Source organism: Misgurnus anguillicaudatus, chromosome 4 (assembly GCF_027580225.2).
Source record: "Misgurnus anguillicaudatus chromosome 4, ASM2758022v2, whole genome shotgun sequence".
Lineage (NCBI taxonomy): Eukaryota > Metazoa > Chordata > Actinopteri > Cypriniformes > Cobitidae > Misgurnus > Misgurnus anguillicaudatus.
Window position 1 is genome coordinate 17,821,238 of NC_073340.2, and position 25,843 is coordinate 17,847,080.

The 25,843-nt window shown below is 38.0% G+C and overlaps 2 protein-coding genes across 2 annotated transcripts in view; one reads left to right on the forward strand and one right to left on the reverse strand.

Moving 5' to 3' along the window:
- zc3h7bb (zinc finger CCCH-type containing 7Bb) overlaps nucleotides 1-25,843 on the forward strand; it is a 497,977-nt gene that overhangs the window by 266,179 nt on the left and 205,955 nt on the right. The window lies entirely within an intron of this gene.
- Nucleotides 1-25,843, reverse strand: part of snx29 (sorting nexin 29) — a 124,051-nt gene that overhangs the window by 76,792 nt on the left and 21,416 nt on the right. Inside the window, exon 14 of the mRNA XM_073866845.1 lies at nucleotides 21,978-22,063. Within this exon, the coding sequence (XP_073722946.1) occupies nucleotides 21,978-22,063 (86 nt within the window). The remainder of the gene's footprint in view (nucleotides 1-21,977; nucleotides 22,064-25,843) is intronic.

Here is a 25,843-nt window from a genome sequence, read left to right on the forward strand (position 1 = left end):
CTCATTTCTTCGCTGCTAAGAAATAAAGTAAATCCACATGTCTAGAAATGCAGAGGAAAAGACTGACTTCAGGATCTGTGATTGGTGCAATGGACAGTGCAGAACTGCTGATAAATCCCAGCCTAACACCAACCGTCTGATAAAGATGTGTTGGATCATTGGCACAGTGGAGATATGCACACAAAGGCTCCAGAGGGCGCATATCTGCCGGGGTAATGATGGAGACGAGGAGGTGGTGCTCAGCTAAAAAAGTTTGCCATAAAGCTGAGAATAAGTATATGGAGTAAACAGTGCTTAACATTATCACCTCACTCACACACAGCCGACCGCCATTTCAGAGTCTTATCTGCGCTCTGCCAACAGTCTATGCATGCCACTAACTCGCACACCACCACTGTCAGCAACAGTGGACCAGACTCGCATTACATCTTACGTGCCGCTCAACCTTTATTTATGTCGACCACAGGCATAGCTGATAGCATTATTAAGAAATATACTTACAGTCATTGGCGGCTGGTGACTTATTTTTTTGAAGCGCACGATGCGAAGTTCGTCACAACATGTATGTAGCTTGTCATGTGTGTGGTTCGTCATTTCAAAATATGTGTTCTGCGCTTTGAGAGAGAGATCGTGTGTGCATCACGTGTCATGCCAAAATAAGTGCCTGCTGCCTTGAACTTGAAAGGGGACCCTCGCGTGTGCCAGATACTCGCACAATCTTATGCTTAATCAGAGTTTACTGTTAAGGGAGTGTCTTGCGTGAATTTAGGGAACGTGAGCGTCTCTTTTATCATAAACGGTTTTGACCCATCTCCAGCAGGCACTTATTTTGACAAAACACGTGATGCACACAGGATCTCTCGACACGCAGGACACATATTTTGGAAAAGGGAACCACACACATGACAATCTGAACACTTATTTTGAATTAGCGCATCCTCGGAAGAGCAGTCACGAGCCGCCACTGCTTACATTATAGTGCTATTGTGTGTGAGTTCTCACGCACCGGGAAACGCCAGTACAATCGCCATTAAATAAGTATAAGTAAGCTATACTCTAAAAAAAGTGGGTTATTTTCAACTCAGAGTTGGGACAAAAAATGACAAACCAAAACGTTGCATTAAATGAACCCAGAAAATATTCATATTTGATAAAAAATCACACGCACTGTAAAAAAATTCAGCATTTTCGTCAAATCAACATATTTTTATGCTAGGGGAGAGCAGGGGCGAATGTACCATTTTCAGAAAAACTTAATTTTAAAAGATAATGTTTTAGACAGAGATATATTTTTGCTTTGGTCAATAACTCACACGTGTGGTCTATCTAATACCAGGTGGAATTTTTATTAAAGGAGCGGTGAATCAAAAACTCAATTTTAACTTGATAATTTGTTATATAAGAGGTCATCATACTTAAATGAACATCCTGCAAGTTTCAGAACTGAAAACGTCCGTGCTACTGAAATATAACCGTCTTTGGCACCAAGCCAGCTAAAAACTCCAGTCTAAAATTCGGAAATCTATGACGTCAAAGTAGAATTGAAACACCTCCCCATAACCAAAAGGACAAGTCTACTTTTGTAGCCCCGCCCACAGCTTCGCGTGACACGTGTGTCTCAGTAAGTAAACATGTCTTTAAAGATTGACAAATTTAACCAAAATGACTTTTTAAATACATTTTTTCTGAGAGACTTTTATTTTGACGCGGTGATCTGTTATGATACCATGGAAACGCTTTTTCGGTTGTGAAAGAACCGCGTGGGAACAACCATGAGAACAACACAGAAGCTAAATACTTCAATTCGGAGGCTTGGAACTTAACATTAGCAACATGCTTGGATAAAGTTTGCTTTTGAAGAAGTTCCAGCTCGTGTGGGGAGCGTTTGTTAACGTTGTGTACATGGATTCATTTGTAAAGAAGTCGATGCTGGATTTGCAGAGAGACTCAGTCAGAAGCACCACTTATATTGGATCTGACAACAATGACACAGCAGTATAATTCACAGTAAGACATTTTACTTTATTTAAGTTACTGCGTTTCACTATTGCTTTGTTAAAAGAGATTGCTTGATGTGTCCTGTTGTAACATCCGTGTCTAAATACGTTTGTTGACTGTTTTAATTTACTAAAAACATTAAACGATTAATAAAGGTACAACACTTAACAATACGACTGTAATTTAAAGGTAGAAATATACAAAGTTAGTTATAAGGAAGGATTTATTAACCGCAGTTTAGATTCTGATGCCCGTTTACTGTGTTGTATACGGTAATTTAGGCAAGTTGCGTTTGAAAGGTCAAACACTCAACAAAGCTTATTTTTTATCATATAACTGTGGTATTTAACATTACGTGAATGTAAAAGCAACCTCACAAGCACAATAGAAATATACAAAGTTATTGATAAGGATTTATTAGCCGCAGTTTAGATTCGGATGCACGCTTACTGTGTTTTATACGATAATTTAGTCACGTCGAGTTTTGTTTCTACTTTAATATACGTATTGTCATTTATGTGTATCATGTTTAGCACCCAGAATCTTTTGTGTCTCAAACATATTTGTGTTCGGCTGCTATTTTTATCACATTAATGTTTTTAAAACATTTCCCTACATGTAATGACGGGGAATGAAGCTGTCCAATCATAGCAGTGGGTGTTTACGTTCAGGTCTTCAATGCGGCCCGCCCCTTCAAACGAACCATTTCTCAAGACAGCCACTAATCCATGTTACAAAATAGCGTATTACTTATTGCTTTTGATGTTTTTGAATGTAAAAACAACGCAAAATGCATAAGTAGACATCAATCAACGTCATAAAGCAATAAAATCGACCAATTCACGGCCCCTTTAAATGTAAAATGACTATTAATTTCACTTTGAACATGTAGCACAGGTGGGTCAAAAGTAACACAACCGAACAAGATAGATTTTTGTGTTACACTTGTTTTTAGTAAATATACTATGACCTTGTTGATATGTACAGTAACAGCAAACATATTTTGTCATTTATCTAAAAAATAAAAAAATACATTTTCGTTTTAAATTTCAATTTTATCAAATGTTTCAATAGCAACATGACAGTACAAACTTATATTGTTGAAAATAAAACATTTTTAAAAGTTTGAAGACTATAAAATGAAATAAAATCAAATTAGAATAATATACCTATAAATTGATCAGTAATTTAACACATGAAATGAGAATCACAATGCGTTATGTGAAAAAAATGACCGCTTTGGGAATTTACCTACAGGTATCATGGTTAAAAACAGCTTTACAGACCTAGACGCGCAAAGCGACAAGTAAATAACGCAATATTTGTCAGCTTTGTCAAGGGTTGCATGCTAAAGATGCTGTCATAGTTTGAAATGCAAATGTTATCAGGGCTTGGAGAAAATCGCTTTGTTGCTTTCGTCCTGCGTTATTTTCGCCACGGTTCTCTCCTACTTTATCTTAAAAAATTAAACCATTTCAACTTGTTTTTATAGGTTACGTCAACTATTCACAAGTCAAAACTTAAAATAGTATGTTGAATTGATCATAACTTCATGCTGCATTTAAGATTTATGTGGGTGCAGAATGTCAATTACTGACCCAGCCAAAAATACGCCTAACATTGTAAAAAAAAAGTAAGTTACTTGGTTGCCTTAAAAGTTGAATTAACTAAAAACTTATTCTAAGTTGAACCAACTTTTTTACAGTATAATAAAACTGGACAACATTTCTGTTTCCTTTATATTGATTTGTGCTTGCCAGAAAATGTGTTGAATTTGTTTCAGGGCATTAGACAAGTTTTACTGCCTATAAAGTTGAAAACAGCTCCCAGTAGTTTTAATAGTCATATATTATGTTTTTTCTGTCAAGAAGTTCAGAGAGTTCAGAGAAGTTCATCTTCAAGTATTTGAGGATAGAATAATTAATATCCTAGCTGAGCATCTTAGATCTCTGTTAAAAAAAAACTATTGAGGACTGAAAATCTTAACATGGGAAATGAACCAGTATGGATTACACACAGAATTGATATCTGGTTTTATGAATAACCTCATGATTATTTTTTATAATCAATTACGCTGTAGAACAGGTGGCATGTGTACTGACCATGTAAAGATAGGAGTATATACTGGACATAAAAAAACCCTCCAACCCTCTAATACATCTGTGGGAGTAGATGTACTTTATACGCCATTGACAGAGATATGGAAACAGCGTGTTAATGTGCTGAGGACAAAATAAAAGAAAAACTTTAATGAAAGTGTTGATCAAAGTAATCTCCATCCATTTTCCCATCATGCACCAGTCACTTCCTGCGAGACAGCTTGAGATAACAGCAGCGTATCATTCCATCAGCGATCTTTACCAAGTACAGGATGCAGTCAATTTGACGCCTGAACGTGAAATTGCATACTAAACACTCTTTAGGTACAGAATACCGCCCCAGTGACAGCCTTTGTACCTGTAATTCTGAGCGTTAAGAGAGATAAGACAACAAAAATAGCAAAAAAAGTTTTATCACAGATTGCAATGTTCTGCTTCTCTATTTGATGTACTGTAGGGACCTCAAAACAAGCTAATTCAACCTGCTTTAGTTAAGGTTAAGGTAATACACTGTACAATCGCTCCGCTGGGTTAATCTTACCCTGCAATTTTCCATTCGTCATGGAAATTTTAGCATTGTATACTTGTACTTCACTATTTTCCATCATATCCAGAGAGAGAAACAGAATCCTTGAAGCAGTTTCCCTTTAATCCAAATATATAGCAAACAACTGCTTTTATAACTAGCTGTTTCGTTCTTTCATCAAAGAAAGGTCATCTGGTGTGCAATCAGGCCCTTGTATTAAAGAGCAGATGTCGGAAATTAGAACAAGTATCAATACACTACTGAAGACTGATAACAGTAATGCCAGACATCTTACAGGAAGCAACAAAGCAAAAATAATGAGAAAGAGATCAGAGATGTTTGTCTGGCAGGTGGTGATGCTGAGGCTTACATCATCAACAAAAAGCTATATATTTTGTTAGGATGTACTGGGGGATATAATAAAAATGTAACATACTGTGCACGGCAACAAAGAGGTTTCACTACTGCATGAGTTGTCTGATGGTAAAGCTATGTCATAAGGAGATGGAAAGCTGGCAATGTTTGATTTTTTTCTTGAGCACTACGGTAAAAATAATCCAGCCTGATTTAGGGGGCGTGCCCACCAAAGCTTTATGCCTGCGACCGACACATGTTTTCAATTGTTTCCAATGGAAGCTCGGCGTTTTTCAAATAAGCTGAAAAATATTCAACTTTGGGTGAAAAGCTCTGCTCGTCAATATCAGTTCTCACACGGCCGTCCAATCACAGTGGAGGAGGGGCGGGACATTACCACACCAACCAACCGGCTCACAGATGAAGTATCAGAGCTACCAATGCACTCAGCTGAAGAAAGCTGGCACTCAGCTGAAAAACAACTGGCATTATAAGGTCCGTTCACAATTTAACTCTTTCCCCGCCATTAAGAGAAAATATTTACATAAAAAACGTGTTCCTCGTGAATTTTTATGTTAATCTACAATACCGTGATTATCCACTATGACTTATCCAATTTATGAAAAAACTTAAGCCAAAACATTATTTACTAATTTTAAACTCTGTGTATGTTATGATAATTGTTCTGAATCTGATCTCTAACAAAATTCCTTCACAAAAATGCAATTATTTCAGCTTTTTGCTAAAAACAAATTGCATTTTTAAAGAAAATTACCCATATTTAAGAGTTTAAAAGCAGAGAAAAAATATAGATAGGATAAAACGTTTTTTTTTTTCCGATTTGTTTGTTTGTTTGTTTATTGTTTGTTTGAAAGCATAGTGTGTTATTTCATTTGATATATTTGTATGTTTATATATTTTTAGAAGAAATTTTTCCTGGAAGGCATTTTGTGAAACTTTTTGAAAATAAAAAAAAAGCTGGCGGGCAACTTTTCAAAAACTGGCTGGCGGGGAATGAGTTAACAATAACCATAACGTTAACAATATTACACCACTGGATGATTACTTTATGTCCATTCGCTCACGCACTCATGCAAATTATTTGCCTTTAATGCCATTAACTAATATTGTAGATTTTCTAAATAAAATGTATATTTCATAGTGTGAACGGCCCTTTAAAGGGGAAGCCTTATGGGATTTCATGCAATCTGACTTATTAACAAAGTTAAAGAGTTGGATTCCATGGGCAAACTTTCAAAAGAGCAGTTGGATATGTGACAGAGTATTTATGGGCCAAACACACTCCTCCTCTTTCCTACAAGTTTCAGAATTTTTTTTTACTTCTAAATCCGTTGCATAACAAGTCCAGCGAGTACAGAAGTCCTTATTATGGGCACTTATACTGGAATAGTGCATGCACACACCAAGAGCTGACATGAAATCAACATCACCAAAGAAGTGTGTTGTTGTTTGCGAGGGAAATTTAAACTTATTCAGCTTCCCAATGAAGCCAGCAATATGGAAAAAATGGATATAGTTTGTTTATCCGGGGTAGCAGCGGAGTTGTGCGCGTGTGTTTGTTTAACACTGGATTTCGTTGAAATGGGGCGGCCCCAACCAGGTCATGAGTTGCAGGCAGTAAGTAAAACTTATTCCATCAAACGTCTTTTTGTGTTTTGTTAGCAATCGACACCAAAGTGCATATAATGTAAATGACACAAACGTATGTAGTGAATCATAAGTTATCACGAGATAGTGGGATAATGTTTTGCGTGTATTGCCCACTCGTGACTCGCTCCGCCCGCGGTTTGCCTCCAGGAGCATGGATTTATTCAGGAAGTATCGGTACAGCTGAACTTTATCTTTTATAAATCTGATGAAACTAAAGACGTTTTTGATATATGAGGGTTGCAATACTACTCAGGTACTCAAGATTATGCGTTATGTGAGCTTTAATCAGAAAAAAACGGACTAAAAATGACCCAAAAAAAATTTAAGGCTGCGTTCACATGGCACAGTTTCGGGAGTGACAACCGCATTTAAGTCTGAAAATTAAGTGGCGGGTGACGTCACAGACATCTGGTTGTCCAGTACAGTTCAGTTCATATAGCAGGACTTCTCCGCAAATATGGTTGTGAGTCCCAAAAATGTATGGGTGTGAGTTTGGTTAAAGAATGCGGTAGTGACTCAAATAATTAACCAAACTTTGTGTAAACAAAACCGGTTTAAGGATATAAATGTGACAACCGTATTCTGGTGCCAAGTCAATATAGACAACATTTGCCCAATCATGACTGTATAACTGAATAAAACTGATCATATATCTCTTACCGTGGGTTCACACCAGCCACGTTTGAGGCGTCAAAATCGCGTCTACCGCGCCTAGTTTGACGCTTGAATTGTTTGAGTGTACTCACTTCATTCACGCGTAAAAGCCGCACGTGAAATTCTAGTCATCGAGACATTCACGCGGAAATTTGTGTCATGGGAGGGGCTTCCGCGACTCCGCTCGCTTTCTGTAATCACGTCACTACTAAAGCAAGCTCCTGATTGGTTAACGCGCTGTGTTTTCCGCCAAAGTTACAATTTTTCAACTCACGCGTTTGCCGGGGCACCGCTCAATTCCCGAAATTTGCGCGATCCAGACGCACGTCAATGCGTCTTCACATGAAATGAAATCACTTGCGCTTGACACCTCTCCCGCTGCTGGTGTAAACGCAGCATAACAGTACATTCACAAGGGGCGAAAACGTTAACGCTTGACAGAAGGCTTGTCTAAAGCGTGGCCAACAGCCAATCACAGTGGCGGCAACACATGCTCCGGTCTTCCATAAACGTAATTGGCTGGCTCTGCCTAGGTAAATTGTATAAAGCGATCTGATTGGCTGATGCACGCGTTGCCACTTGAAAAGTTGAGAAATGTTCAACTTCTGCCGTGAGCAACGGCAGTGACGCGGCGCCGACGGATCCACAATTCAGTTCAGCAACGCATGACGTCAACCATTAAAAAAGTGAATAGGAAGCGTCAATGCTTACGCCTTGTGTGAATGTACCGTAAGTCAGCAAATATAATAACGCATAATCAAGGAGAACATTTCACCATTACTATTTCCTTCCTATTTGAGGATTCTTGAAACACAGAAAATATCTTTTAAAACACTGAGATGAAAACTAGACAAAATTGCTCCTAATTTCTTGTGTCACTACAGATTTGTACAGATCTTTACTATGAATCTGAACCAGTATACCTATTAGTATTAAACTATTGGAAATACAAAGTACCATAGTATAATCCTCATTACTCACATTGTCATCAAAGCCATAAGAAACATGACCTGAAAATGTCGTCTGCAGAGAAAACATAGCACCAGCATTTGTTGTGCCTCATTAATGGTGAAATTTTACAAACACCATCGTACAAATAAGACCCAGACTGGAATCGTATAATGAAGATTGATAGTCAATTATATAACGCTGCTTTGTCTTTATAAGCCGCAAGGTAGATAATGTCTCCACTGGTGCTTTTAGGTTATTTTCTTCCAGTGCTGTTTAATACAGTGGTGGGATGCTTGTTGTAATTAGCAGAAAGCTACTTTATTGGACACTTAACACTCTAATTCAAGTCATTGTAATTGACTGCCATTTTTTAAAAGTCAATCTAATTGCTTTTTCGTTATTATGTTAATAGTCTTGACAGTGCCAACGGTAAAGAAAAATGCCCCTCCCCATGAGAGAGACCAGAACCTACACACGATTAATTTGCCTCCTCGCCATAATTAAATGCACCATGCCTGATAAACTTGCAGATGACTAATGAGAAATGTTAAAGTAGGTCAAATCAATTATTTCAACATGCAGACACCAAAAAAACTGTAAGGAAAAAACTGTATTCACCAGAGGCAACATTAGGCAAGTTTTTGCTACTAATCATGGCTTCTTGCCTGTCAGGACTGATAAAAAAAGATAATAATGCTTTAATTCTTCATTTAAGGAGAAACCATTAAAGTTTGGCTCTCGTATGGCCGTAATAGCACTGCACAGCAGGATGATTTAATTGAGAATATCCAAAATGTTTTCTGAAAACAACCAAAATATGGAAAAAAAAAGTAGCAGTATGATTTATCCTTTAAGTTGTCAGGATACTGTAGAAATACATAACAAGAAAAGTATATACAGTAAAGCACAAATAAGAAACTGCACATTGCCTAAAAAGTGTTTACGTTATATACTGGTAGGCTCTTCAAACCCTTCAGAGATGTGACAGCAGGGTTATTCTAAAGTTAGGGAATGTTTTTGCCCCCCTCCCCAAAAAACTGTCCTGTACTGTACCTCAAATGTTTCCCCTATTCGATGAAGCAGGTAAAAGTGAACAAAACAACCTATCCTTACAATGGCCTTCACCCAAGGCCAGAGTTCATCATGGACAGTGAGGCTCTAAAGAGAGCTGAAAATGAATCCTACTGGAAAAGGCATTGATGTATAACCTCTGACCCACAATTACATAACAAGCTCCAGCTAAGAACTGTGCTGAGACTCTGGGAGTTTTAAAGACAGGTGACTGCAGGTTATAAAGGTGCTTTTTCATTGCATAGTACCCCACGGTTTGGTTTGGGTAAGGTCGGGTCAGCTCACCTCACTTTGGCCTGGTTAGCTTTTCCATCAAGTTTAGTATCACTTCGGAGTGGGAGGGATTATAGGCGTGTCGTTATATTTGCGCTGCCTACTGCTGTGACATCATACAAGTGAGAGCGTCCTTGTACATTCCCATACATTTATTTATTTCTCAGTCCGTCACAAAATTTAAATTGGCCACCACAAATAGATGTTTGCACATCGCGTTTATCTCTACCTCTGCCTCACATGACAGTTTCTGTACAAACACCTGTGGCATCAGTCGACGTGCTCCGCTGAGCCTTATTTAAGTTGTATTTAAGCATATATGAGGGCGTGCGCGTCGTGAATCTGCTGCCACAAACTGCAAGTCTTGAAAAAACTGTTATGGTGTTCCTTTTTCTCAACCTGTGGATGTTTTCATCACTAAAAGGGAGTTTGGGAACTTACAGCAAAGCACAGATGACAACAGGTTCACTCAAGACAACGCAAGCTAGCATGAAGGTAAAGCTAATCTTTTACAATATAGCGATGACGCTGGTAGTGACGATTCTCTCAGACCAATCAGTGATCTACAGTGTTTTTGCATCACGTTTTGGTATTAGCTCGGGTCGCTTGGAACCCCAACCGAGGTGGTACTAAAAAAAGTATTGCACCCAGTGGAAAAGCCCCCAAAAGTAAGCTGACCCGACCCAAACCAAACCAAACCGTGGGGTACTATGCAATGGAAAAGCACCATTACTGCACCCAGTGGAAAAGCCCCCAAAAGTAAGCTAACCCGACCCAAACCAAACCGTGGGGTACTATGCAATGGAAAAGAGCCATAAGACACAAATAAAATGAAATCTAACCCCCCCCCCCACACACACACACAAAAAAAGAGGTGTTTATGTGAAATCATTACAGTGGCTCTTTTGAGTACTTGATTCTGATTGTGTCAATTATGGGATTTTAGGGTGAGATCATGGAGCACATGAGAACAACAAAGTCTAAAGTACTGTACAAAATGGTATTAGAAGGTATAAAAGTTGTCATGGGGGCGGTACCTCAACGGCACATATTGGTACATTTAAGCAATTTCACTTTATTTATTATGATTCAACTTGTATACTTAAATGTTCCGATTCTTTGTATGAATTCAATATTTGGCTTGATGGCTACATCTGGTGGAAATTTTGTGTCAATAGCCACTTAGAAATCCCCTTACTGATAAAAATGCTGATGTCTCAAATACTTATTTTCCCCACTGTACCTGTGTTCGAAAAAAACTTTCAGAAACTTGTACGAACCCTGGCCAAGTGCATTCAGCAAAGAAATACTCTGTAACACGTCCAACTCCTTTCTTTGACACTTTACCTATGTTTAGCATGAGGAAACCAACACTTAAACTGTGTTAATAAGTCAGAATGCATTAAATACCGTTGAAACCCCCCTTTAAAAGTAAAGTAAAATAATACCTCATATCCATGAATGTATTATTTGCCAAGAGGCAATAATCAGGATAATATACAGTCAGCTGGTCATTATCCCAAAATACAGACTCAAGATTGGGGTCCTGATCACTGTGTTAGCATCTTTGTCTTCATAAAAAAGACCAGCTGGGCTCATAAACATTTAATAGGGTTAAATATAGCGATTAAGAAACCCATTAAATGACTATAATTACCAGACTAAATGACAGGTGCCTTCATTCTATAGCAAATGGGAACATAAATCATACAAATCATAGAGACCACCTAAACAAGAACACATTTTACAAAGAACGATCCTGTAGACATGAACTGGAATAACAGCATATTCACAATGACACCTTAATTACCTGAATGTAGACTCAAATACTTTAACACAAGCAGCCACCTCACGCCAGATTTCCAAAATAACTTGCCATTTAAATTTCACAATCATGTTCAATCAAAAATGCCATGTAGCTGTCATTTTCATGAACTTAGAAACTAATCTAACTAATAAATACAAAACACATCAAGCGGAAAATAAAAAATGCAGTAGACCATGGTGCTAAAAATGCCAAAATCCCGGGCTTGACTCCCAGGGAACGCACATACATGCTTATATTGAATGAACTTTTAAGTAAAACACCTAAACTGACAAATGCATGATAAGTGTAAATAACTTATTTAATTCTGTATTTTAATATTGACTTTTTTATTGTTGATTGTTAAGAAGACCTTCCACTATCCATAAAACATGACAGCAGATGGCAGAGGAATTTTCCCTTTTAAATCACGATGGACAACTGCCAGCAAGGTTTTCACAAAGCACCCCCTGAGAAAGATGCTACTCCATGCAATTTCACCAAGAACGACTCTTTTCATAAGGAGAGATTACAGTCCATCCACGTTGACCACGAACAGGAAACGCATCAGAGCTCCTTTATGTGATACTTTTCTATATCCAGAGGGCTTCAACACTGAACGTACCAATCTAAAAATGTCATATAGAGGAAGCGTATGGCCCTCGTATGGTAATTACCAGGCCTGTGTGGGCCTCTGACATCATCACTCCATATGCCATGTGCGTATTTGTGATGTCACTGCTATGAATTTGTCACTGCAGACTAAGAACAGCGGCTGCAGGACACAAGAAAAAAAATAAAGAACCAACATCTTTTCGCACCAAAGACATTACGTTTTGTTTTGTTTAAATTTTGAGATTTTTTATGTCATTAATTTTCTTTGGGGGGCTTCAAGGGATACACCCAACACAAGGAGGAAGACACACACTGAAAAGTTTAAGAACCATGGTCCTAGAGGAAATGGAGGTAATCTTCTCCCCTGGTATCCATGCTAGTGCACAAATAAACTCTAACATGCATATCCGATTTAATCAGCCAGAAACCTAATTACCATTCAGATTAAACTGTCATTAGATATTAAGTCACCAGTGGCAAAATGTTAATAAGATCGAACATTGTGTTTCGAACTTTAGATCGCTGCTTCCTTGCAGTCATATGCTACGCATTTAATAAATCTGAACATTTGAATAACAACGATTAAAATGATCAGTCATTTCAAATGCACCTCATGAGTCTGAACACAACTGATCTCTGCATTTCAACACAGTGTCAACAACAAGCCGTCTTATATTTTCATCTGATTTAGCAGCAACACATTAATATTTTCCTTGAAAACTCATTACAGACCAAAAATACAAAATACGACAGTAGGATAGTATAAACCAGAAATAATATAGTGATATTTGAAAAGCCTGTAGGTCTAATGATGCTGAAAGAATCGGAGAAGCTTATGAGATCAGCTGGAGCAAACAGATGCACCAATAGTTCCTGATTTTGGCTAAATTTATGTCGGATGTCACTGTGATGAACTCACAAATCCAGGGCATGATGCGAATCAGTTTGTGGTAGGAATAAACAGGAAAACATTTTACCTCTCTCCACAAACTGGGATAAAAATCTCAAAGTGTGAGCAGAAAGGAAACAAAATAAAGCCCTGAAAGGATTAAAGGTTGGAGGGTTGACTGCATTACAGCTTACAATGAAAAACAATGTTAAAAGTCTGCTTGCAAAAAAGCACAGACAGCATTATGAAACATAAATTGTAAGGATATGTACATATCTACATAGGGATTGCAGGTAACTGGATATATCAGAAAATATAAAAGCATATTTTGCAGCGATTTTTGTGTAAGCATATCAGTGAACACCCCTGACCACTCGGTGAGTTTCACGTCTTGTAAACGAAAGTTTTATGCATTTTAGGAAGGATTGTTCCTGTGCACCTATAAAGCAATTACAATCTGAAAACAGGGCTTTAAGTGTAAAATACCGAACTTGTCCTTTAAAGGTGCATGTTGGTACCTAAAGGGTAAAGATGGCACCTTATAAGGTACCCATGTTACCTCTAGGTACATATTTGTATAAAAAATAGGTATTTAAAAATTCCCCTTGTGATGTCAGAAGGGTGTCTTATTACAATAATACCGCCCCTTAATCTGCACTATCCAACCACGGCACTGCAATAAAGTGCAGTGATCAACTCATTTGTATTTAACTCTTTCGCCGCCATTGACGAGATAACACGTCAATTAAGAGAAAACGCTTACCTGCCAATGGCGAGAATTTCCAGCTTTTCGCAATACCGCTATTATCCACCAGGTAGCGGACTTCAGCAACTTATATAACCCGGAAGTAGCACCTCAGGTGAAAGAGAAAGAACTCCGTGTATGTTTTAAAGATCGCTTTGAATCTGATCTCTATCAAAAGTCCTTCATAAAAATGGAATTATCTCAGCTTTTTGCTCAAAAATGGGTGTTTTTGAAGAAACCTACCCATATTTGAGAGGTGATAAAAAGAGAACAATTTTTTTTTTGAAAGCAGAGGGCCTGTTCTTGAAAATCATGAAAAATGCTGGCGCTGGCTGGCAACTTTTTTTTAAAAACGCTGGCGGGGAAAGAGTTAAAAAACACCCAAAAATGTTTGCTCACACCTACAAAGTGTCAATTATAACATGCTACAATAAATTATCTATATGGTATTTTAAGCTAAAACTTCACATACGTAGTCTGAGGACACCAAATATTTATTTGACATCTTAAAAAAGTCAATTTAAAACATCTTTAATATTTAGTGTCTGAAAAGAAAAAAAATCCTCAATCTTTCTTTCCCTGCTGTTTTTTGAGACCAAAAGACTCAAAAATAAAATTTTACAGTGTCAAAAATGAAAAGTTGGATCAACAAATTACTTCAATTGGTAACACCTAAAAAAAATAAGTTGTTTCAACTTAAAATGTTTTAAGTTAAATTTTAAGATAAAAAAATTATAGGTGTTACCAATTAAAGTTTTTTTAAGTTGATCCAACTTTTCACTTTTTACAGTGTAAATGTAAAAACCTAAAAATTTAAAACCCATTTACACCTAAAAAGTTCATAATAGTACCTCAAAGTCAAGATACCTAGTACCTCAAAGATACATATTGGTATCAAATGTATACATATCTGTACTTAAATGGTACATATTGGGACCTTTTTAAAAGTTACTACCCCATTGAAAGCTTGGGACCATTTTTTGACCATTTTTTCTTACAGTGTATAAATACACAGCACTTCCAAAGCATTAAAAAAGTAAGTGAATTAAATCTCTTCTAATTATTACAAATAAATAACTTAGCAGCCGACAGGAGCAATTTAAGTCTCGAAAGGTTAGTCTGGGTCTAGTTAGTTTTTTTGTTCATAATTAAAGAAATCTTAAGACAGAATGTCCTCACACACGAACTCTTAAAAGCCACAAATCACTCATAAAAGATTTCTATTGCTACAGCAGAGCACTTTTGACGACCTGGTTTTAATGAGAACTTCTTGTGAAATTTCTTCCCTTGCTGGCTACAAACATTACCAAGCCGGGTAATTTATAATACAGCAAAGTGCAATTTCAATAAATTAAATCGAAATCAACTGAAAGATAGGAATACTTTATCTTACATTTTTGAATAACCAATGATCAACCATAATCATCACCAAATGATTGAACTTTAATGGAACGTCACGTTTATGCCTAAAATGATATAATTAGTTATGCATAACAAGAAAAACAAACACAGATTTGACTAAAGTCAAAAAGGCCCTCCAGTAGCAATGACCTCTTCAGTCTGGTTGCTGTAGGTGAACAGTTGTGTTCATCCATGATAACATCATGCATGTTGAAGAGCCTAAATCACCATGCTGAGAGGCACATTAGCATGGTACAGGTACGATCTACACCTGCATTTCTATTTCATGAAGAGCCTGGGGACAGACAGAGCGGCCAGCCCTTCTTTGATAAGCGCAGAAGAACTGGTCTGCTTCTCTAACAAGCTCGAGTCTGTTCAAGCACAGAGCGTTCCTGGAGGGCCTCAGCGTGATGCAGCCCTCTGAAGTCCAGCTTCATCTGAATAACGTCAGATAAGCAGCTGGTGCTCACTAGAATGCAACTGTTTGCATTGCTTCCTCTACCTTTACTACTGCTAATGCAGTCTGCCCTCCTTTATTTTCAACTCAACTTTATAGTCTTCACTGTCTAAAAGCAACAAGTCAGTGATCCTACATGGAGAAAACCGTCAAGTCATGAACAGGGCAGAGTTATACAGGATAGACAGGTAATTACATGGGATGAGGAATGTGGTAAGGGCTTGACAGTCAACCCCACATTTGGTTTGTAAGCATGTGCACTAAAGGATTGCAAAGTGAAGGAGTACCTCCTAATAGGAATGGTCCCTAATAGAAAATGTGCTGTTTTATAAGCATCTTTTATGGAATTGAATTGAATAATTAATCATCATTAATAAAAACCCAGCAGTGTGTCATAGAGGAAACAAATGGCACACTTTAAATGATAAAACATTCATGCAGTCGAGTTTCATTTTCTTTGTCATTATTCATATTCTTATTTGGAGTACATCCAATTAAGAAAAGTATGTTAATTGTTACAACTTACTTCCTTGCTTAATTATAATATATTATATTAAGTATATTAAGCTTTTGTTTTGAAACATTCAAAGAATATGTCTAGAAAATAAACAGAAAAACATTTATATCTATGCATCTGGTAGACGCTGGTACCCAAAGGGGTAGTTCACATTTCTTGTCTAAAATTGCGACATTATGAAAAGTTGAGGTATTTTCAACTCACAGCGGCACCAACGCGCCTAGAAAAAGTGCCCTCTAAATTTAAAATAACGTATTTGTTTTAGCAAAAGACGCAAAATGTGAACTGCCCCATGCAAATTATACATTTTATCAGTATATGTGTTCCCTGAGAATCGAACCCACCACATTTGCACTGCTAACGCAATGCCAAAGCTAATATTTTTTAGCAACGAGAAAGAAAAATAAGTACATTGAAATTACATTTAAGTCGTGCTTGCTTAAACAGCAAATATCAAATCAAGTTCATCAAAAATAAAACGTTTAAATAACTTAAAAGGTGGATAATGTTATAGGATCTTCAAATATTTAAAGCTCCACTGTGTAGGATCTACTCCCGTCTAGCGGTGAAATTCTATATGACAACCAACTGAATATTACTTTCTAGAAAATGTTCAGAGTTGCGCGTATTACAAGCTCATGTGCGAGCCAAGTCTGTGCAAGTTAAAACCCCAGGGTTCCCACACCTTAGTTAACTTTAAATTCAAGGACCTTTTAAGGACTTTTCAGGTTCAATACCCTCAAATTCAAGGACTAAATGTGGGAACACATTTCAAGTGAGAGCAAGGTTACATCGTGTTATTTTTTTAAGATACATTGTTACAGTTCCCTTTCGAGGGAACTCGCACTGCGTCACTGCAGTAAGTGCCTCTGAATGTGTATATCAAATTCAACCAATGATGAGGCTTAACAACAAAGACAGGGTGACGCGGGAGCCAGGAGGTATATCACTATCTGAAATATTGCCAAAGACGGCGTTACAGGGACTTAAGAAGTATGGCGAGGGAGACGCAGCGCCTCGTTCCCTTTTCAGGGAACAACAGTTACGTACGTAACCTGAGGCGTTTTCATGTGTCAAACACAACTATGCAAAAAAGCATTTTGGTATGAATCAACATTCGCATACAGAAGATATAAGCATTTAAAGCAAACAGTTTAGCATGTGTGCTTAAAAAGTCTAGAATTTTTACGATATTATCCTACACTACACAGGGAATAATATGAATTTTTTTTTCAGAAAACTTCTTGCATAAAATAGATTCAAGCACTTTCAATGACCTGTATCTATATAGGTATATTTTCAAAACCTTGCCAGGGCCTTGAATTTTTGCCCCCAGATTCACAAACTTTCAAGGATTTCAAGGACCCTTGGGAAACCTTCAACCCATCTCGCGCAAAGTGAAGCCCACAAACCCTCTCATGCCAGGAAAAGCATGCAATGTGCATGTTAATGTGAAACTATGACGATCGTCGATACATGATACTACCCCAAACTCATCTATTGGCATGTTTTTATTTAAGATCTTACAATTCAAAGCACCTCACTGACAAAACCGGTGCAAAACTCCCAAAGAAACGATTGATAAATCTATTCCATTTTCTGTCCTTTTCATTCAGCTGTCTGTTTCTGTCGTCTTCTCTGGTGCAACAGAGGGACCCGAATTGCAAATTAGTTCCACTGTCGCACTCTAACTGCCAGTGGAGGTCTACAGCAGTTGAGAACTAGAGGACCCGCTATGTCGCCAGAGGGGAGGTGTAGGACGATGGCTTGACAGTAAATGAAAAATAACCACAGGCAATGGAAGATTTCACTGTCCAGGTGCTCCTACTGAGGTATCTGCCCGGCCGCCCTCTCCATCATCAGACAGATTGGCCTCGCAATAACCAACACAGCTTGAGCCTGAGGGTGAGGTACGAGGTCCCTGTTTAACCCGCAGGCAATGAATAAAATGTTCATTAACACTGTTCGTTAACAGGTGATCGGGTACGTCATCCCCCTCGCTGAAGACCACCTGGCCCCACCTACGCCCCGGCTTATCTCGGCTCGGGTGCAAACACACCCCCTCTGTTTAATAAAGACCAAGCTCTCTCACACACGACGGGGATCCGCATTAGTCAAAGTAAACACAATAACCCACATTACCCACACGCGGCTGCACACTCATCCACACCTCTTCACCATAACGGAGGCGCGAACAACAAACCGGTTTCACTTCTAGAGCCAGACGCCGATGGGTAAATACAATCCACCGTGTAATGAATTTGAAACATGACATTATTAACGGTTTTCTGACCGCGCTAGTGAATAATGGCCTACATTGACTCATTAACTGCGGCTGTCAAGAAAGAGGCGAAAGCCCGGCACGCTTATTCATTTTTAAATAGCAACCCTGATCTATTTCCTGAAGTAAGATTCATTTAGCCTGTCAGACGCTCAAACAAATGGATGCATTACAAGTCAATGAGGGCTGATGCATCTATTATAAGTTGAATGCTATGGATATCTTATACCGGTTGTGTCCAAATTCTTTCACATTATGCATTTGATGACCAATTGACCAATGACTACTTCGTACTAAAAATAACTCGCGAATTGAATTTTTCACTATAATACAGCTCTTCAGCGCCCATGGCCTAAAGGGATAGCAATATGTTGCAAACCTCCACATCTCTGTAGATCATCCGTGCACTATTCGCCTACTAAAACATGAATAGTGAGTACTCAACAACCTACTCGTTTGACATAGTACTTTTCTGTAGCATGCATATTTGGACATGCATTAACATCTCCACATATAAGAGGTTACCGCAAAAGAAATCATGCAAGTACTCAGTTCACACCACACTGAAACAGATTTATAGCATTTAACAGAACTACCATCTATCCTGTATGGCAACATGCAAATGTAGGGTTTCTCTCAGCTTGGGTTATCCCAAAACTGATGACTACTCCTTTGACCCACATATCTGACGAATGAGGAGAGCAAAACCCCAGCTGCTCCTACTCCCTTTCATTCTCTTCAAATAAAAAGACTCTTGCAGTAGTCTCCTTTATTTGCATGAATCCGTGCTACATTCCAATGTGTTGTAAAAGGATATTTGATATGGGAATGAAAGAGATTTTTCAATTCCCTGTTTTGCCCGAGCGAGGCGTTTACTTAATTGCACGCTCTAATCCCGCGCTTGCACAAGCTCAATAGCGGCTCGACTTCTGGGAGATACAAGGAGTTTTCAAAACGTATCAAGATTTCAGATAGCGTGGGATAGTGTGAGATCACATGGGGAGCGCTCGATTATTAAAGAAAACTTTAAAAGAGCACATTTTATGATTGAACATGAACATGAAAAAAGCGTGTATTGTGCAACCGTATATCAATGTGTTCCAGCCATCCTTACCAGTTGCTTTTAAACATCAAAGTCAAAGTACAGTACAACAGATCATTAGCCCAGAAGACATGAAGTAGAAGGGAATAATTTAGACATAGAATGCTTCAGGTTTCTTATTGTAACAATGTGAAGAGAAAAATTGAGAAATTTCCATTAATAGTGCTGTATTAATGGCACCGCATCCTACAAGAAGCCCTAATAGACCCAGCATGCCCGACATGATGCAGCCGTAAAAGGCGCTTTATTAGGCATCAGTCTGGAATGTAGCTCGCTTTCCTGTTGGCACCATCTTTCACACACACATCAAACTGACACTGTAATCGCTCGAGCCGCTACTGGTGATCTGTTGAGTCACGCATGTTTGTCCAATCCATTACGATGCAAAAGTGCAATCACAAAGGTTTGTGATCGTATGTTGCTAGGTGCACATCATCCAGTTAGCCGGATTTATCGGAAGGCTCTGAAGCAAAAACTCTTCGTATTTCCATTCCCAAAACAACACTATGAGGCACTTTTTTCACTTTGTACACACTGATTCCACACTAAAGAGATACTGCGCATGATCATTGTGCTATGCTCTTATAATGCAATTTTTTGTTGATGAAATGATGTTGAGATAATTGAAATATCTATTTTATTGCAAAACACAGGCTGTTCAAACATATGATGGCTTCCCAATAAGGGATGTCATGTCATTCATCACACACATGATAATAGACTGCAGGGAGGAAGGAGAATAACAGCAATGCAATATTTCAATGCAATAATACAGTAGGTCATTTTCAATCAGATATGTTTTACATTCACCTCTAGAGAGGGGTTTTCACAATTTTTGTCAGCTGAACCCCCTTCACGTAAATTATTTATTTGAAGTACCCCCTGAGATTTTAAGTAAATAAACTGTAAAAAATAATATGCTGGATTTACTTAAAAATATTACTTTTTTAAGTAAGTTTTACTTGAAATTTTAAGCAATTGCTTAAAATTCCATGTAATACTTACTTGAAGTGACACTTTGCAGTTTTTCAACCTTTTCAACCAATCTGCTTAAGGGCATACATCCCTTCCTCCACTTCCTAAAAATCAGACGTGAGATCGCAATTATTTATTTTCCTGATGTTTTTGTCATGGCCGAAGCAGCAACTAAGAAAAAAAAAACAAGGTTTTGTCGGAAGAAAAGGAAGGACGAGGATCAATATTGGGGCAGCGTTCGCTCGCTGGCGTGTACTAAAGGAGGAGAAGGGGGTCCTGACCGATGCTGACTTGGCCGTCATGGTTTTGGACTAGTAAGTAATTTTATATTGCTTGCATATATAAGTTCTGTCCACATTTTTTACACTACTTGGGGAGTGTAGAGAGATTTATCTCACGTGACACTGTGGCGCCATGGTAGCGTCACAACCTACGACACGGGCGATCTGGGTTTGATTCCCCTTTAGGACAATATTTTTTTAAATATAAACTTTAACCAAGCGACCACTGTTACAACTGTAAACGTGAGCTACGCGATCTTTTGGCGTTTGAAAAAAATAAAACCCATGAAATTATATTCATATGACATGCTGGAACATTTTCATTTGCGCTACTACCCGCCCACACAGAGTTAATTATCGACCCGCATCCCTGCCTGTGAATTTTAGAAATGTCACAATCCACCTGTCTTAGACACTTTTGACCTGACCCATAGTATACACTACTGGTCAAAAGTTTTGAAACACTTAATTAAAATGTTAATAATGATCTTTAAAATTATGTTTTAAAAATGAATGCTTGAAGTTACTTTCGTAGAAAAACAAATATACCTGTGTCAAACAAATACATTTCTGTAACAGAATAATTTTAAATAATTATTTTTAAAATAGATGACTTAGACTGAATATTGAAGAAAAAGCAGCCAATAAGTGCCCAGATTTAATGTAAACTTGAATATTCTTTAAAATTCATCCTAAAGTGAAACTTCAAGAAGCTTTTTTATTTAAAATTATTTATTTACTAATTAAGTAATTATTTATGACTTATTTTATGATTTAATTATATTTTTCCATCAACTCACAAACCCCCTGCACTTTCCCTGGTGGTTCACAAACTTCAGTTTGGGAAACCCTACTCTAGAGGTTGCAAATGTCTGCTAATACACTGCACTGCTACACTTCTTGCACAAATATAATTAACAATCAGAAAAAAAACAAGGTATTGTTATCCATCTTTGATAAGGTGGTTTTATCTGCACACCTGTTGAGCAGAAAAGTATGCTACAGTACAGTAAAAACTAGGGATTTTGATGGATTAATTAATTAATATGCAGAATAATTAAAATCAATTTCAATTAATTTATAATAATAAAACGTCAAGTTAAAGCACTAGTATCTAATCATCGAAAAATCTTTTAATTAAAGTCACATATGGATCAAATAGTGTGACTAATTGTCATTATTTTTTAACAATCGTAGTAAATTAACGTGTTAAATTGACAGCCCTATAAAAATGTATTTCATAGATAATCGCTAAACTTTCCCACTCAAGCATTAAATTCAAGAAATTAGCACATTTTATTAAAATGCCCTACCATCATTGCCCTGACTGCCTTCTCTTTTCAGCATTTGGACAGCGCCAACATACTTCTTCAGCTGGACTTTCAGAACCTCATTCTCCCTGCAAAACAAACACAAAATATAAATATATACTTATAAAGTAAAACAATACATGTAAACAGTGGTTAAACTGAGAAATTATAAATCTTGCTTCCAAAAAAAATTGCATTAGTAAACAAATCTTTTAGTTTATTGTAAATAAAGCAAAATGAAAGTACAGAAATATTTGAGAGGCCAAAAGACGAATCTAACTGTGACATACAAAGTCCATTTGAACGTGCAGTATACGCAGGCTACCCACGGTGAGCCTCCCATGAAAAGCCCCCCACTGAATTGAATTCCAGGAGCTGATTTTCACTGCAGGTTTAATAAGCCTGTTCAAGGAAATGGGAGTGTGTGCGTACGTGCGCTTTCGGGGCTGGTTACTGCTGGTTTGGGAAAAATCAATCTGAATCAATCCAGGTCGTGTTTCTGTGAAAAACATTCATTCCTACTCCTCCAGGATGCCTTTTGTAATCGCACGTCACCGTCCATTTTATACCCCTCAATAGACGAAGAACGAAGAGGGTCAGAAAGGCGTCTGTCAGACTCTCAGAGGAATGGATTGGCGGCGAGCTGTGTGCCGGTTAGTGGCGATTTAATTAAAGTTAACAAGTGACAGCTTCGCTGTGGGGAGGATTCTCGAGTCAGGTGTGTCACATTGATCTTTTCCACTGTCCCTGCAGAGCGAGCCACGGTATTCACACATACTAGTATATTTATATGAGAAAAGTAACATACAGCGCAAGAAGGGATTGCTGCCTGTTGATGCCCTGATGCTCATGGTGGTCGACTTAATGACTCCCACCTTGAAAAACTGTAATAATGTCATTCACTCTTAAATCTAAACGGGACAGATGTACGCTGGAAAAAATGTGTGTTTAAATCATATATCTATAGAACAAAAGGTTATTATTCACAACACACAGGTCGCTAAAAATGGTTTGTAATACGTAATGTTTGTAATATATATACTGAAATACCTTTTATTCCAATTTAATATGAGCAGCACATAAATGACACATTTCATCTTCACTTGTACATTATTTTGTCCTAAAATATGGGATTTGAGAACATATTGAAGCTTCAGTTTAACACTGTCCTTTGCTTTCACGTTGGCACATCAGGCAAGCTATTTATGTCTAAACACACTCAAAAACAAGTCATACACCTATTCAGTATATGCAAAAAGATTTCTTTTCAAAAATGCTCTTACTCAATACATTCCTTAAATGTGAATCCATTAGGAAAATTGGATCATAGACACAGTATAAACAAAATATGCTAGAAAAAAACAGAAGCAGAACAACCTCCTTGTGTCCTTCATGAGATGATGAGATGTGACGACATTAGCATCTGTCTAACACATACAGAAGAATTCACAGAGTGCCTAAAAAAAAATATGTGTATAAAAAGCGTATTATACCCATCACAGGCATGTTAAGTCTGACATGTGGACATGACCGCGGAAAACGGGGTGAGATTTTTTTTTTGCGGAAAAATCTGCTAAACAGATTTAAAATGTCAGTATGCATTAAACTGTTACGCTATGTGTCTGTGCACATACTTATGACATACATACGTGTATACCTAAGCAGTAAGTCATTTGGTTATAGATACTGTTGTAATACTGTAGTAGATAACAAGATTGATTGTGTGCTGGATCACAAGTCTGCCTCGTAGATTCTGTGCAGGTCTCTGGGCATCACTTATTATTAAGCTTCTTTACAAATAACACATTTGCATCCCTAAACTGACAAGCACACACGTACTGTAATGTTAGGACTGCCTCACAAATCATAGCGTCAGTTTTAAGCTTAACGCAAAAGCCCTAGCTTGTGATTACCCATAGGCAACTTGTTTATTACTGGCCGGTGTCTCCCATGACATAACATAAGGACCTGTTTGCAAACAGGAAACCAGGTTCGAGTCCTGATCCCATTTCATCACATTTCATCTAATGCTACAAGCAGGCCATAAACATTATTTATATACAGTGAGGAAATAAGTATTTGAACACTCTGCTATTTTGCGGGTTCTCCCACTTGGAGATCATGGAGGGGTCTGAAGTTGTCATCGTGGGTGCGTGTCCACTGTGGGAGACATAATCTTAAATCACAGAAATCACAATATATGATTTTTTAACTATTTATTTGTATGATACAGCTGCAAATAAGTATTTGAACACCTGTCAATCAGCTAGAATTCTGACCCTCAAAGACCTTAAAGTTTGCCTTTAAAATGTCCACCTCCACTCCATTTATTATCCTAAATTAGATGCACCTATTTGAGGTTGTTAGCTGCATAAAGACACCTGTCCACCCCATACAATCAGTAAGAATCCAACTACTAATATGGCCAAGACCAAAGAGCTGTCCAAAGACACTAGAGACAAAATTTTACACCTCTCCAAGGCTGGAAAGGGCTTGCAAGCAGCTTGGTGAAAAAAGGTCCACTGTTGGAGCAATCATTAGAAAATGGAAGAAGCTAAACATGACTGTCAATCTCCTTCGGACTGGGGCTCCATGCAAGATCTCATCTCGTGGGGTCTCAATGATCCTAAGAAAGGCGAGAAATCAGCCCAGAACTACACAGAGCTAAAAGAGCTGGGACCACCGTTTCCAAGGTTACTGTTGATAATACACTAAGACGTCATGGTTTGAAATCATGCATGGCACGGAAGGTTCCCCTGCTTAAACCAGGACATGTCCAGGCCCGTCTTAAGTTTGCCAATGACCATTTGGATGATCCAGAGGAATCATGGGAGAAAGTCATGTGGTCAGATGAGAACAAAATAGAACTTTTTGGTCATAATTCCACTAAATGTATTTGGAGGAAGAAGAAAGATGAGTACCATCCCAAGAACACCACAATCATACATTGTGATTTTTGGATTTTTTTCATTTTTATTATGTCTCTCACAGTGGACATGCACCTTACGATGACAATTTTAGACCCCTCCATGATTTCTAAGTGGGAGAACTTGCAAAATAGCAGGGTGTTCAAATACTTATTTTCCTCACATATATTTTATATATATATATATAAAATATGGTGACTGACAGGCATCATTCAGCTAATTTCCTTTAGACTCCATGTGAGACTGGACACAAATATGCATGAGACATGACACAAGGGTCTGACAAGATGAGCAGTCTAGATGTTCCAACCAAAACTCATTTCCATCTCCCTAAGGCTACAGGTAAATAAAAATGTAGAAGGACAGGCATTAGGTAACGGCCACAACTACCTCAAGTACTACAGAACAGCAAACAACATCTCTGGATGACTTATATATTTAATGCTCAATGGCTTGCAGCACCTGACCTTGTGACTTTGTGACTTTAAAATTATCCCATCTCGGTGTCAACGAGATGGCCTCTCGTTTGTTTTTAGACAGGCTGTTAAAGAACAAACGGAGGGAAGCACCATCCAGACATGTTGCAGATGTCAACAGCACGATAGTAAGTGTGGTTTTCTCCCCCATAATCCTCGCTTTGACACAGCATCTTCTTGACAAGCCTGCCTCCTGCTCTCAGCTGCTGTCCTCCTACTGAGCTAAATTAATTTGTTCATTCAATCCTCACATTATCCCCCTGAGGAACCACTAAATTAAAGCTGATGAAATGCTCACAAAGCAAAATGCCTCCCCCAATAATCCAGCAACACATCAGGAAGACAAAACCACTGGCACAGTTTGGCAGCTTTGGTGACCTTGGTAAAGTAGCCTGTTGGTCAGATGGCCTACAATGGAGATTCTCAACCGGACCCAGATTTTGTATTCGTTTGCATTGGGTTGCGA